Here is a 16577-nt window from a genome sequence, read left to right as displayed (position 1 = left end):
GGGGTTAGAGAAACGACTCTGAATTGCTATTTGACTATTGGGTGAATTATGCAGCTTTTTTAGCAGCAAACCCGAGTCTTAGTAGAGACACCACAAAGATTACCTGGCAGGTAGAGCTGGGATATTTTCTGGGAGAAGTGAATAAGACATCCTCAAAAGTATCTAGTGCTATCTCATCATGCCACTGGATTATTTCAAATGAGCCGAATCTGTGACCCTTATTAGGATGGAAGAACCACTGGGGAAGGAATCCTGCACTTCTGGGCCTGTTTTGTGCCTAGAAGGGTCCCCAACACAGAATGGGTATTCTAGACATATCTCCTGACTTAACTAATCATGGCAATTTGGGGCCTGGCCTGGGGAGCAAACCAGAATTCTTCTAGTCTCATAGTATTTCAAATCCTACTTCATCCATGCCAGGGCAGGCCCACGTTGTCATGTTTGAGAACATTTCATGTGAGGATTGGGATCGTCATGAAAAGAACAAGAGAGGTAGCTCTGTATCTCATTAACAAATCAGTCTGAAGGTATGTGAGTCTGAAAGTCTGTTAATCATAAATGGATGGGTTAATTAAACAACAACAACAACACTAAACCAATCGGACAGATCCACTTGATTATAGCTGTTGATGGTAAGCCTGGTCTCTCATAGGCAGTGATAGCCTGAGTAGTGGTCTGAACACAACTCAATTTCAATACAGGACATTAGGGCAATATGTGAATTAACAGGGAGAAATAACAATGAAGATAGTATAGACTCAGACAAGACAGAGCGAATGGGACCACTTTCCAAGTGTTTAGCATCAACCAGAGAACTCAAAGCAGACGCCTGCTGAAGAGCTGATGGATCCATGGACTCCAGCAATCTAGCTTGAGGCTCGTCACTGGTCTCCATCTTATTGTTCATTATGTTAAACCAAATGTCTTTAGTTTGGTGAGTTTACATTCTCTAATACCATTGCTGTTGTTATCTGCAATTTAGTTGGTCCTCAACTCATCATGACCCATTGCATAAAAGGAATAACACATTGCCTGACCATGTGTCATACCCATGGTTGGGTGCAGACCCATAGGGTCTTGGAGCCATAGGGTTTTCACTGGCTGTTTTGGTAGTAGATCTTTCTAGTCCATCTTAGCCTGAAAGTTCCACTGAAACCTGTTCAGCATCATTTGTTGTTGTTAAGTGCTGTCGAGTTGGTTCTGACCCATAGTGACCCTGTATAGGGTTTCTGAGGAGCAGCTGGTATGCTTGAATCACTGACTTTGCAGTTCAAACCAACTTTGCTGTCTAGCATATTAGCCCACAGCGCCATACCAGTACTCTGTTCAGCATCATAGCAACGCACAAGTTCCCACTGACCAGACAGGTGGTGGTTGTACACGACGAGGTGTGTGGGCTGGGAATCAAACCCGGATCTCTCACATGGAAGGGGAGAATTATACCATTGAACTACAGCCTGTAGCTCCAATATCACTTAAAATCCTGCCATTGCAAACCATCACTGTCTATCCAAAGTAATTAACTACATATATACGTACATGTAAGGAGCTCTGGTAGCATAGTGCTTACGTGTTGGGCTGCGAACCTCAAGGTCAGCAGTTAGAAACTACCAGCTGTTCCACGGGAGAAAGATGAGGCTTTCTGCTCCCGTAAAGATTTACAGCCTTGGGAATCCTATGCAGGGTTGCTAAGTGTCGGAACTGACTCGAAGGCACTTAACAACATATGTATGTGTGTATATAGAGATCTATTATTGTTATTAAGTGCTGTTGAGTCTGTTCCAACACGTAGCAACCCTGTATAGAGTTTCCAAAGAACAGCTGGTAAGCTTGAACTGCTGACCTTGTGGTTGAAACTGACTTTGTAGTCCAGTGCATTAACGCACAGCACCACACCAGGATCTCTCTCTCTCTCCACATGCACACACACACACACACACACACACACACACACACACACATATGGATCAGTACTGGACCTTAAAGTCAGTTTGACCTGCAAGGTCAGAGGTTCAAACCTACCAGATGCTCCTCAGAAACCCTATATGTTGTTGCTATGAGTCAGAACTGACTCGATGGCAACATATATATATATATATATATTTGTGTGTGTGTTCACCTCTAAAGCCAAGTGAGAAAAGGCTTCCAAACGCTGGTTTCAGAAACAATGACAAATGTTTGCTAAGGGCAGGGCCTGTGTTCTTAAAGGGGGAGTGAGACCACTGTCAGGGTTTCCAGGAAAACATAACAGCCAGAGAGTTGTATTGGCTCAACCCTGGCTCCCTTACAGAGCAAATGTGGAACAGATTAAATATTTATCTATTGTCCTGTCCACCTCAATAAAACGCTGCACTCTTTCCATCGGTTGCTTTAATGACGTTTGTGTGTCTTGGAATTCTGCCCTGGGCTAACAAATCGCATCTGAAGATGTGAAAACATGAAAATCGATAAAAAGAAATGAAAAGTCTGTTTCATTGATAAAACATCATTTATCTAAATCATTGGGGCTTCTCAGAATTTCCTAAGTGCCCTTTTAAATGCCAATATCAAAGTCAGGGCCCATGTGTGTGCAGAAGGCCCAGGGGAACAGAGGCAAGAATACAGATTTCTCAGCTCACAGAGCCTGCTTAGGAGAGAAGCATTGTCCTGGGGCAGGAAATCCATTGCTTTCCAACCAAGGAGCTTCCAAACAAGGGTTTCCAAGGATATTTCTGATACTTCACAACTTCCAATATATGTGAGAGATTTTCCCATGAAAGGTGTTTCCTAAGACCAACCCTGGGACATGAGTGACTCCCTTTTTGTAGGCATAGACTTTATAGCAATCATAATTCATGATTAGTGGCAATTTGGAAAGCAAAATGATTGTTTGAGCTTTAAAAAGTCCATCTAGCCCTGCCCCTAGGTGGGATGATAGCACACCATCTGCCCTCAGCAAATCCACATGGGAATACAACAGGTGGTCTTGGTGAGGACATTGGAAGCAATGGTCCGCATGTATCAACTTTAAGACTTGGTCATCCTCTCCTGGCCTTTTCTTCATCTCTGCAGCCTCATGTAGTCTACCCGATTCCCTTGGCTCTTCTCAGAGAGGACGATGTGGGGAGGTTGGGGACTGGCTAGGAGCTCCTACCCTCTCAGGAGTCTCAGGGGAGGGGGAGTAACAGGACTGCTCAGCAGGCACTGCCATTGAATGACAGAACAGAGCATGTTTGACACCAGAACCATCTTCTCTCCCGGTCTCTGTGGGTATCTAGCCATGATGGTGGTAAGAAGAGAGGACATGTAGCCCCAGTCTTCATGATGTTGACATGATTTCCCCCAAAGGTTTTTTCTCATGGTAGCCAGAAGGCATTTGAAAATAGAAATTGTGCCCATCTATTTTAGTGGTTACGAGTCGGGCTGCTAACCTCAAGGTCAGCAGTTTGAAACTACCAGATGTTCAGTGAGAGAAGATGAGGCTTTCTGCTCCTGTAAAGATTTACAGCCTTGGAAACCCTATACAGGGTTGCTATGAGTTGGAACCGACTCCACAGCACACTACCACCACCACCATTTTTAGGATTAAAATTCACAATCCTCTAATCTGACACCACCTCACTCCCTACCCTTTGAACTTTTTCCTCTACGTCATTGAAGGAACCTAGTCTTTTCCTCTACTAGGATCCTCACCCTTGTTGATGTTTCCTTGAATGGCAAGTTCTTCACTTGAATAACTTGTCATTTCAGGTGTTACTTTATAGTGTCACTTCACCAGAGACTTCTCTTGACCTCAAACTCAAAACCAGAATTTTCTATGTGGCACTTGTCCTCCATAGCAGTCATCACAATTTGTACTCTACATTGATTTGCCGTGACTTTTTATGAGTCTCCCACAACAGACTGTGAGCTTCCTAAAGTTATTCTCACTCACCATTGGACACACAGCGCCTTAATATTGTAGGCATTCAATACACTTGTAGAATATAATGGCAAGATAGCTAAATGAATGGATAAGTTCTACAGAATACTAGTCTGCTAAATTTCTCAGAGGACAAATAGCCCAAACACATTTGGGACATGCTGTCCTCTCTACTTTCCTTTTGTTAATTGTTAGTTGCCACTGAGCTGGCCTCGGACTCATGGTAATTTCATGCACAATAGTATGAAATGCTGCCTGGGACATCCCCATGATCACTCGCAGTTTATACCTTTGTCTCCTCTTAAGAGATGCATAGTTCACAATTCATTAGTGTTGGAGACTCTGAGAAGGGTACGAAATAGAAAACAAAAAACAAAACCTAACAAAGTGAGTTTGATTTTCTTTAGTTCCATGCTCCTCAAACTTATGTAAATATGACATTTTCTCCCAAGGATATTTCACCTAACACTCTCCAGAATGCACTTCAAGAGATGCTTCACAGAGGCTCCCTACTTAGGTAGCCTGAAAGTCTCAAGCCTGTTAAGCTTGGTTTGGGGGCTGCTCATTCGGCATTGAGCCCTCAAGGGTGTAATGAATACATTATCACATCTGCAAACACCACTGTAGCAAAGGAGTGGGATAAAAATGCTGGAGCTAGCTAAAAAATATATGTATATAAGGAGCTCTGGTAGCGTAGTGGTTATGAATCGGGCTGTGAACCTTAGGGTCAGCGGTTCGAAACTACCAGCCGCTCCGCGGGAGAAAGATGAGGCTTTCTACTCCCGTAAAGATTTACACCCTCGGAAACCCTGTACAGGGTCGCTATGAGTCGGAACCGATTCAACGGCACTTAACAACAACATACATACATATATATATATACATATGTTTTTTTTAAAGGCAGGAAAAAAACAGTAGAAAGTTGATGTTCTGCAGAGAAACCTTCCCACAGACTCAGGTCTATGACCCACACGAACTTGTCTATTGCTGAGGCTTGATGCTTCAAGCATTGGGAAGCTGGTATAATACACTTCGGCAGTGAGTAAGCCCACATCTCAGTGCAGCTCTCTTCTTCTCAACAGACACGCCAATTTGCTTGAATTTTTAATAGACTTAGGTGACTTTTACAGGTAACATTACACTTAATATTAGAATTGTTGTGCTGTTGATTCTGACCTATAGTGACCCTGTACAGGGTTTCTGAGGAGCAACTGGTGAGTTTGAACTGCCAACCTTGTAGTTCATACCTACTTTGCAGAAGGATTAAAGACATACACCCTCTTGCATACCCCGGATGGATTATCCAGGTACAGCTCTTGAGATGAGGGTGTATTACAGACAGCTGATCTCAGCTTATGTTGCCAAGCTCACTAGTTTGTTGTTAGCTGCAATCAAACTGGTATTCAACTCACGGAGAATTCCCCTCCCCAAATGCAGCAGAATGAAACTGCCTGGTCCTGTGTCTTCCATATGATTGGTTACGGGTCAGGCTGTTATGACCCATAGGGTTGTTTTTATTGGCTGATTAAAAAATATATATATATTGCCAAGTCTTTTTCTTAGTTGATTATAGAATGGAAACTCTGCTGAAACTTGTTTGGCAAAAAAAACAAAACAAAACAAAACAAAAAAAAACACACCAACGCATAAGCATCCACTGAGAGATGCGTGAATTGTATTGTCTAGGAACTGAACCTGGGTCTCCTGCATAGAAAGCAAGAATTCTAACTACAGAACCACCAAAGTCATCAGCCCCCACACTTAATAATCAAGCCCACAGCCATCAAGGTGATTCTGACACACAGCGATCCTGCATAAGGTTTCTGAGGCTATAAATCTTTACAGGAGCAGAACACTTCCTCTTTCTTCTATGGAGCGGCTGGCAGGTTTGAACTGTGGACTTCTCAGTTAGAAGTTTCAGTGCTTATCCTAGGCCAGTAGATCTCTTTGCCCTCACACTAAGGCAAGGCAAAAACTGCTTGACCTACCAACGTCACCTAGTTTCATTTTCCAGTGGAAAAATAAATTAGTGATAATTTTGGGGAAAGTGGATTATGTATACATTTCATTTCACAATGGAATATGATTCATATTTGAACCACAGTGTATACATGCCTTAGCCTCTGCTTATTGGAAAATTACAGCCTCAGAATACTCACTGAAGCAAAAAGCTTTCAGTAAACTTGGTAGGGTTAACCAAGCAGCCCACAACAAAATCAACTGCTAATGATGAAGTTAACAGTGATTTAGCATTAAAAAACACTGATAACAGCAACGAACTCAAGGTGACACTTATGATGTGCTGATAACAAAGAACCTTTCTCCCAGATTTCGGACACATCGATTCTATGCATGTGCAGGTGAAATAGGAGCTTTCTAATATAGGAGACAAGCAATGGATGGCAGCTCGACTTCACAGCAAAATACTGGAAGTTGTCTAGTAACTGCTCCATGGGAGAAAAATGTGGCAATCTGCTTTTGTACGGATCACAGCCTTGGACACCCTATGCAGCAGTTCTACTCTGTCATATAGGATTGCCATGAATTGAAATCAGCTCAACAGAAAGTTATTATTTTTTAATACTTTCTAATGTAGAAATGTAAAAGTGAGAGCTTAATCAAACTGTACACAATTCACCATGAAAATCAGAGGGAAGACATGTTTTTGTGTTTTAAATTCTGCTCAGGGCACCTGAGAACAGATCCAGGAACACACCTGCCTCCATCCCCTATAGGTCTGTCTCTACTTCTGAAATCCCTGTTGATGTAGCATCATCTCCTCTGGTAGGGCTTCAAGGTTTCATTCCCTAGTTCAGGTAGATGGCAGGTGTACGTTTGGACATGCACATTGAGTGCATATCCTCATTTTAAAATGTGAAAGTATTTTTTTAAATGTTGTTAGGCTCTGTCGAGTTGATTTTGACTCACAGTGACCCCAGCGTGTACAAGCTGAAATTCCCTATCAGGTTTCCCAGGCTGTAAATTTTATGGAAGTAGATCACTCTGTCTTTCTCCCGTGGAGCCATGTGTGAGGGGGCTAACCTTTTGGATCACAGCCAGGCACTTAACCTGTGTCAACAAGCCTCCTTTAAAAAAAGTATCCAATGTAAAACTATCTCCAAAATATAACAGTAAGTGACAAAAGCAATATGCATAATGATATGTCAGTATGTTATTTAGGTAAGAAAAAAAAAAGATTTAAAAATGTATGTTCGTGTTTTATTTCCTAAAGTATTTCTGGAAGTGCATGTAAGAGTCCAGGTGTGGCGCTGTAGAAAAAGCACTGGCCTGCTAATCACAAGGTCGGTACTTCAAACCCATCAGCTGCTCCTTGGAAACCCTATACAGGGTTGCTATGAGTCTGAACCAACTCGTCAACACTTAACAACATCACATGTAAAAAATTGCCCAGAAGTGTTGCTTCTGGGGACTTGTGGGGAGAGAAGGGAGAGAGTTTAGTGTTTTCACTAAGCACTCAGTCATGGTTTTTGAATTTTGCACCATTTATTCATTACCACGGCACATAACAACAACAACAATTCATTACCTGGTATGGCGCTGTGGGTTAATGCGCTGGACTGCAAGGTCAGCAGTTTACGCTCCCCAGCTGCTCCTTGGAAACCCTATAGAAGGTTGCTATAGGTTGGAATTGACTCGATGGCACTTAACAACAACAAATAATTACCTATTAAAAAAATCGATATCTTTAAACTTACAAAGAGAAAAGAAAAAAACAGTAGCCAAGAAGGCTATAGAGACTTGAGTTTTGCCTTGGTTTCTTTGTTTGAGAGAGATGAGGGCTAAGTTTGCTTTCGTTACTGTTCTTCTGCCTTTTGCTCGCTCCCTAAATGTAAGCTGTTCATTAAGTAGGAGTCCCAGAATTGAAAAGAAAACTCCTAAATGAGACAACATGCTTATAAAACCAGGCCTACGCCTTCCCAATTGATCCATAAGATCTTAGGTCTGAAACAGAATTTTCTGATAAACTACATCTGTTATTAAAAAACTTTCTGAGTGTTCCAATCTCTTTGTTTACTGTGTATATGTAAACATACAAAGGGGTGCTTTTAATAAGGGCCTCTGTAATATTTGCAGCTTGGCTATAAGAAAGAAAAACAACACAAATAAGGAGGTAAAATTCTTCCAGCAAAGCATGTTTAAATGAATGCATTCTACTTATTTCATACAGCTTTAATATTTCTCAAGGAGGCAAAGCAATTATTTATCTTGATTTGCTATCAGGAATTTAAAAAAAGAACAGAAATATTACCCCAAATAGTGTTTCTTAATGAAAAACATAATATTCACTAATTATGCAAATGAAGAATTACGTTCTTTTACATCAATGGACACAAACATATATTGCCTTTACATTTTCAATGCTCATCATTACAACTAAGCAAAAATTCTTTCTTACAGCAAAATATCCAGAGAAATGTGTACTTTATCTAGGTTTTATGGGTTCTTAGTTGCTGTAGATAGACCTTAACAAATGATGAGAGAGCTGAAAGGAATGTTTTGGGCAATACAGAAGGCCTAACTTTGGGCAGTGCAGATAGAGATCACAAGTGAATTCCTCAGGTGCAAACTAGAGCTGGACTTTGTGAACTGGGCCCTAAGTAGTGACAAGGCAGGCACAAATCAGAGGGAGGTGGTCCACAGGCTGGTGACTATCTGTGAGAATTCTATAAAGAAGATGTAGTATCAACTGTGGTTGTTATTGCGTGTCATCAACTCTATATTAACTCAGGGTCACCCCATGTTTTACGGAGTGCGCCACAGGGTTTTCTTGGTGGGAATCTTTATGGAAGCAGATTTCCACAGCTTTCTTCTGCGTTCTGTTGGGTGGGTTTAAATCAAAACCTTTTCACTTACCAGCTGAGAGCAAACCATTTGTGCTATCCAGAGACTCTCAGCAAAAATTATTAATGATTTATCCCAAGGCCTTAGTCAATTTAAGGGCAAAAAAAATCCCATCTGTCTCCAAGGGTGATCACACACACACACACACACAGTAAATATTTCCTCATGCTTCCTCCGCCCACCAACTGTCCCTTTCTACCCCTTTCCTGTTCTTATAGGACCCAGCAGCCTGGGGCAATTACAGGCCCACATTTCAAAGTTGGACTTATGTAGAGGGGATACAGGTAACCACAAGCTCTCGAAGAACCCACACAAGGAAACCACTCCACTTTGGTCTAAATGACTTGCATTTTTCCTCGCCTGAATTAGCTGGTAATTGCATGTGGGCAGACTTAGTCAGAAATGGTCTAAATGATCAATTAGAAAGCAAAAAGGAGTTCCTTTCTTTAAAGTTCAAGGGTCCCTGTTGAAGAGCCCTACTTCCCAAGTGCGGCTCATATGGGCCTGCGCCCAGCTCTCTGTGGTGACGGAATATATTGTACATTTGCCTAATGATAATGAATTGAGTACTTATTTTGCAGGAAAATATAGGGCATTCCCATTACATGCAATCAAGCAAAAAGGCTGCAAAATACGCCACTCCATTAATTCTAAACAGAATCCTTCCCAAATGTCACCCTGAAATCAGAGCATGGGTTATTACAAATCTGAAGGAATTAAGAGTAATTTTCATCTGCACAAAGGGTTTGAGGGACATGACTCCTGCCACACACTATTAATTGGGTGAGATTCGATTTGCCAATTTCAATGTGAATCACTAAGTCCTGGTCGTGCCTGAGCTGGAGGTGAGATCACAGCGGGCTTGTGTTTTCTCTGAGGACTCAGAACCCACGCAGTCACAACTTTATAATGTAGCACCAAGCAACGTGTGGTGGCTCTGTACCATAAGCACTGGGCTGTGAACCACAACGTCAGCAGTTCAAACCCACTTATCACTCCTCGGAAATCCTATGGGGGCGTCTGAGTTGGAACTGACTCAACGGCACTTCACAGCACCCACCGCCACCACCACCAAGTATGGCAGTGATTATTAACACATCTTATTCAAAGAGGAAAAGCAAATCTCAGTTTCTGGCAAGTCACTTAGCCTCTCTAAGTTTCAGTTTCCTCATCTGTCAAAGGGGACTATACTACCTGCTTTAATGAGAATCCTATGGAGTAAGTGAGTTAGAGTGTAACAGAGTACTTAGGGTAGTGCCCAGCACATAGTAACACCCATTAAATGGTAACTAGTGTCTTTATTTTCATTTTCGATATTTCTCTTTTGCCTAAGCTGGTTTTCATACTGTACAGAGGGTAATCTGGACTCGGCACTAGGAAGGGGTCATTCCCTAGCTCTTGGAGGTCTGGCCAGCCCACTGAGATATTATTCCTTTCCTAATTTCAATTCCCAGTATCACCAGGTTGTAGCTAGACTTGTGGGAGAGTACAGAGTGGGAGATAGGAATAAGCAAGTTAAGGCGATTTGGAGGATGGTCCAGTCGGCCCACAGCAAGAAGATCTGGGCAGCAGGGAGCCCAGGGTGGTCCCTTATTCCACATTCCGGTACTTGGTGAAGAGGTTGTACAGCACCCGTAGTGTGGACTTCAGGTCACAGTTGACGATGTCTGCACAGGAAACAAAACCCACACATTGTTTCAGAGGGGCCACGGTGGCCCAAAGTTGCCAGCCATTGTCTCCTTGATCCTCCACCCACCCTCTGTGTGTCCAGCGTGGTCCGAGTGGGTGCTGTGCTCACCACAGGACATCATTCTGTGCTCTTGAGGAGTTCCTCATCCTGCTGGGAGAGATGAGCACTGCTTCTGAGGTAACTAGGGATGAGTGGTTGTCAAAGAATGGGCAGAGCGTGCATCGAGAAGTCAGAGCAGGGGGCAGTGAGGAGTAAAGTGCTGGGCACAGGGCCTCACTTCTCACCACAGTATCCTAGAAGCATCTTCTCCAGGTAAGAGGGGCATTGGCCTAATCCTACTGCCTCATGTCTCACCTGTCCCTGGGGGTGCCCCCCTCTGCTTCCAGTCTCCACCCTAGAGCTCGCCATGAGAGACAGAGCCTACAGGAGGAGGGTGGTGAGTTAGGACTCAAGCTGCTTCTCCCCCAGAGAGGGGAGGGCCTATCGAAGCACAGAGTCCTACCTGGCTGAGAAAGGGGTGTGGCAGGGAGCACGTGTCATTGTGGGGCAAACAGATTCTGATTAAGAACAGGACAACACAGATGGGTTTGAGGTTCTAAAAGTAGGCTGGGGAATTGAATTTATTTCTCAGGTGAGTTCCACCAGGAAACTTTTATGCAACCATTTTCTCAGTCCTTCCCTTCCTGTATCCATCCATCCATCCATCCATCCATCCATCCATCCATCCTTCCTTCCTTCCTTCCTTCAACCATCTACTTAACTCATCACTTTCTTCTCTGGCTAATCCTCTGACCCTCTGCTGGTTCCTTTACCTTCTCCTTCCCTCAGCAAGGCCTCTGTCTGCTCTTGTCCCTCTACACTCCCTCTACTGGACATCCTACCTTTGGAGAACTGGAGTAACTAGTACTGTAATTCAATGTAAGAAAGACTTTCTAAAACCATTTAGTTGTTAGTATTCAGATAGCCTAAGAAATACTCCATTTAAGCACTCTGTAAGCATATCTGTCACATACTCTATGATCAAAATGGATCATGAGAAATGTGTGTGACACCAACCCTAGAGATGACACTTGATGTCTCGACAGCAATGGTTTTGGAGATTTTGAGATCATTGTGAGTTGGAAGTGACTCAACATCACATAAGAACAAAGTTAGAAGGAACTCTGGGGAGCTGGCATCTTTTTTTTTGAGCTGGGCAGGGGTTAGGTATACAGTGGTGTACTTCCTAATCTGTCCCTAACTTGTACACTAATGTGTGCCTTTCTCCTCCACCCTGGACGGTCTGAGCTGTCTTTTTTGGCTCCAGTGGCCCAGTCCTACCATGTGTTAACCCTCAATAGATATGAACAGATAAATGAATAGACGACTGTCCAGTATCCTGAGAGCTAAGGAAGAGAATTTCCAAAAGAAGGGGAGGCCAATAGAGTCACATGCTTAACAAGAAAGTAAGGTTAAAAAGAGGGCCCATGAGACATAGCTCTAGTGGGTAGCTGAAGTGGTTGTAAAGGGTTAAAAACAGAATGGGCAGAGAAGCTGAGGCATTCGCAGTGGGATGGAGTCTTGTTATGGCGCTGGACTGCAAAGTTGATTTGAACCACAAGGTTGGTGGTTCAAGCTCACTAACAGCTCCTTGGAAACCCTCTACAGGGTCACTATGGGTCAGAACCGACACAACAACAACAATGGATGAGACTTTCTGCTCCCGTAAAGATTTACAACCTTGGAAACCCTATGCAGGGTCACTATGAGTTGGAACCAACTCCATGGAACCCCACCAGAGGCTACTCAGAAGAAAGGCCTACTTCCAAACCATCAGCTATTGAAAGCCCTATAGAGCGCAGTTCTGTTCTTACACAGATGGGGTGCCATGAGTGGGAACTGATTCCACAGCAACTGATGATACCTTCTAACTCTCACCCTCCTATACTCTCAGCTTCCTCCCACCCCAGTCTTAAGTACTCACTAATCTATTTCTTCTCTGTAAACTTTGGTCTTCTAGACTAAGGTTTGAAGCCCATCTCCAGACTAGCTGTGTGGCCCTGGTAAAGCCATTTTAACAACTGTAAATCAGTTTGCTCTTTGGTGTAAGTGGGTAATACTTTTATGAAAAATATCTGGAACATATTAAGTTCCAAGGATAGTTTCCATCCACTTTCTCATCTTTGCCTGTTAGCAGAGTTGCTATGTATGGCCATGCAATTTGTGTACTACACAACTCCAGGGGGACACCATTCACACAAACTAAAACCTGCTCCTTCGGAAATCTGAGTTGCTTCTTTCTACAGGCCATCACTGACAGCTGGGCTGTAGAGAAGGGAGATTGCATCCAACATACTGTTTATCATCTGTTCTTATCAAGAAAGCCAATGGCCACCCAGGTAGCCCCAGGCAGGCCTCAGGCAATGAGAGTCTGGGCCATTTCAGCCAAGAGGGGCTTTGGAGTCCTTGGAATGAACTGTGATTCCATGGTATATAAACAGGGCCTCTTTAAATCCCTGGCCTAAAAAATTGTGCCATTAGTAACTCAGTACTGCTGTGGTCCCTTCTGTGTGTTGGCCCAGGGCCTCACTCTGGGAGCAGCCGTGAGGGCTGTGAAGCTCCAGATTAGAGACAACCAGAGCAGAAACGGTCTGTCTGGGGCCAAGGGAGAGAGCAATCAGACCCAGACTTGAGGGAGCAAACAGCCTCTGGTTACAGGGAAAGACTGAAGGTTTCCTCCTCTCACCTAGGGCCATAAGAGTGTATGTATGAATGTATGAATGGCTCTCTACAAGACACAAAATTCAAAGGATAGAAAGCAAACTGCTAACAGTAGTCTTCACAGAGAGAGACATGTCCCCAGTGTGGCCCTGTCCCTCACAACCCATTGTGTCACTTCAGTCTTCCTCACATCTTTCACAGTCTCACCGAGGCCCTTTCCCTGACCAAGGTAGGGAAGATACCCAGTGATTCAAGTCCACAAGCTGGTGGAGGTAGGAATATGTTGAGTAGCCACAAGCCCAGTGACAAGCAGTATACTGTGTTCTAGCCTCCAGACCCCCTCACCACTGGATCTGTATCATCTTCAGTCTCAGCCCCATTTTCCTGTCTGCCCCTGTTCGCCACTGGGAAAGGAGCCAGGCCTGGACATGAGTCACTTTGGTAGGAGCTGATAACCTGTCTGGTTAATTTATTTTCTTCACATTGCCTATAACTCCCCACCAAGAAAATCTTCAAATACGACAAACAGCCAGAAAAACGTAACACATATGAACACTTTCAAATACTTTGGAAGAGAACCCCCTTGTAACCATCACCCAGGTAAATCACTAACACCCTAGGAGCTGCTCCTGCCCCCACCACTATATCCCAGATCCCAACCATCTCTCACTTCCCAAATAGCCACTACCTTGACTTTTAAGGTGATTACTTCCTACTTCTCTTCATATATTCTATAATTAACATATGTACCCTTCCACAGCATATTTTAGTTTTGCTTGATTTTGCACTTAATATAAATAGGGTCATAACATATATATATATAACTTTTTAGTGTAAATTGGGTGAAGGTTTACAGAGCAAACATATCTTGTTTCTAAATGTATTCTTTTCAATTTGCTTTTTCTTTAGTAGAAATTATATTTATAAGACTCATTAATATTGCTGCATATAGCTATTCATTAAACAGTTTAACTGAGGTATAATTATAATGATCCAACTATAATTCTAAAGGTTTTTAAGAATAAATATGTCTTGGAAGACTTCTGGAAAGATGGAGGACTAGGCAGATGCACTACAAGGATCCTCTACAACAAAGATACAAAAGACCAAAGGAACAGACACACATGAAAATCCTGGAACCCTGAGCTTCAGAGGAAACATTAGAGAAGCGGATTGAGTACTCACTGTGAGGAGAAGTTGAGCAGAAAAGGTGAGGGAAGGAGATAGCTTGGTGAATAGCTAGCAAGATGTGGCATGACCATTGTGTGACAGCTTTGGCCAAAGAAGGTTGCCTGACCCACCAGATTCACATAGGCGAAAGAAAGGTGATTCCTTCTTTTCCCCCAGTCTCCCTGGGCGATTAGAGGTGTAGCCGGTTCCCACCTTCATCCACCCCTAGTGCACACACTGTTCTCTGCGAGTGTGGAGCAGTGTGGTTGGGAGCCCTGTTAGTGTGAGGCAGGGACTGCCTGCATTCAGGCAGGTTGGCTCCAGACCTAAAGAACCACACAGCTGCCAAACCAGCATTTAACCAGTCATCCTGACCACTACCCCATGGTCCTAATAGAGACTGAAATCAGCTCCATCAAAGGCCTCCATGAACTACTTCTGGATTCAGTGCCCTGAACACAGATAACACAGAGGCCAACAGGAACTCCATCTAGGGCTAGGAACTTCTCTGTCATATCCTTTCCACAACCTCCTCATGAACTTGGTTTGCAAGAGCTCCCCAGAATTTTCTCCTCTATAGTCCAATAGCAGAACTGTTTTTGTTATTGTTGTTTTGGGGTTTGGTTTATTCCTTTAGTTATTTCACTGTTTTTGCTTGTGTATTCTTTCTCTTCCTTCCTCTTCTCTTTCCATTCCCTTGAATTTTATATCCTAAATCTGCTTTTGTTTTTCCTTCTTTTCTTCTATTTCTCATTTCTCTCTTTTTTTCCCTTTTAATTTTTCTTTACTACTCTGTTTTCTTTCTCTTTTCACCTCCCCTCTGCCTGTTTTTCTCAGTTTTTTTTTTCTTTTTAAAATTTCTTTCCTTTATTTCCTCTCCTATAACTCTATTTTCCTGTCCCTCTTTTCTCTTTTTAGTTATTCTTAAGTGGCTTCCCCCTCCCTTCTATTTTCTCTCATATTTTTTCTCTTTTATAGCTCTATTTATGTCTCTCCCTACTTTTTCTATGTGCTGGACTTCAAAGTTGGTTTGAACCACAAGGTCAGTGGTTCAAGCTCCTTAGTTGCTCCTCAGAAATCCTATACAGTTTGCTATGGGCCAGAACTGACTCAGTGGCACTTTAATAGCAATACCAATTTTGTCTATAGAGTTATTATATTGTTTTCCTGCTGTTGCTTATTTTTATTTCTTGTTTATTATTTTTTCTTTTCACTGTTATTTACCTGTTTGTTTATTCTGTTTTGTTTTCTTATATTTCATATATTTCTTATATTTGTTTTCTTGTAAATGGATGTCAGAAGAGACACTGAAACTTGCTCTCCAGCGTAGAGATGCTAAAGCAAATGGAAGAAATGAGGAAGTACAAGAGCTGAAGAGAAAATTTCAAAGATAAGCTCAAGAAGAAAAGCCAAATATTACAATGAAATGTGCAAAGATCTGTAGTCAGAAAACCAAAAAGGAAGAATACGCTTAGCATTTCTCAAGCTGGTGGAACTGAAGAAAAAATTCAGACTTTGACTTTTTCTTTGGGCAAATTATTGAATGATGCAGGAAGCATCAAAAGAAGATGGAAGGAATACATAAAGAGTACCAAAAGGAAACGGTTGATGTTCAGCTGTTTTAAGAGGTAGCATATGCTTAAGAGTCTATGATACTAAAGGAAGAAGTCCAAGGTGCATTGAAAAATTGGCAAAGAACAAGGCACTAGGAATTGATGGAATACAAATTGAAATCTTTCAAGAAAGTGAGGTGGCACTGGATGCACTCACTCACTATGATAAGAAATCTGGAAGACAACTATCTGGCCAACTGATTGGAAGAGATCCGTATTTGTGATCATTCCAAAGAGAGGTGACTCAACAGAATGCGGAAATCATCGAACAGTATCTTTGATATCCCATGCAAGTAAAGATTTACTAAAGGTAATACAGAAATGCAAGCATACATTGACAGAGAACTTCCAGAGGTTTAAGCTGGATTCAGAAGAGGACGTGGAATGAGGGATACTGTTGCTGATGTCCGATGGATCTTGGCTGAAAGCAGAGACTACCAAAAAGATGTTTACCTGTGCTTTATTGACTACTCAAAGGCTTTCAATTGTTTGGATTATGACAAGCTATGAATAACATTGTGAAGTATGAGTATTCCTGAACACTTCATTGTGCTCATAAGAAATTTGTACCTGGACCAAGAGGCAGTTGTTTGAACAGAACATGGGAACACTGAATGGTTTCAAATTAAGAAAGGTGTGC

At 42.5% G+C, this 16577-nt stretch overlaps 1 protein-coding gene across 1 annotated transcript in view; it reads right to left on the bottom strand.

The window, feature by feature from the left end:
* Positions 1 to 10354: 10354 nt before the first annotated feature.
* Positions 10355 to 16577, bottom strand: part of PARVA (parvin, alpha) — a 218388-nt gene continuing 212165 nt past the window's right edge. The window contains 1 exon segment of the mRNA XM_006878178.1: positions 10355 to 10431. Coding sequence (XP_006878240.1) covers positions 10355 to 10431 — 77 coding nt within the window.

This window comes from Chrysochloris asiatica, unplaced genomic scaffold (assembly GCF_000296735.1).
Source record: "Chrysochloris asiatica unplaced genomic scaffold, ChrAsi1.0 scaffold00083, whole genome shotgun sequence".
Lineage (NCBI taxonomy): Eukaryota > Metazoa > Chordata > Mammalia > Afrosoricida > Chrysochloridae > Chrysochloris > Chrysochloris asiatica.
The sequence above is the reverse complement of the archived record's forward strand: the minus strand, read 5'-3'. Positions and strand labels throughout refer to the sequence as shown.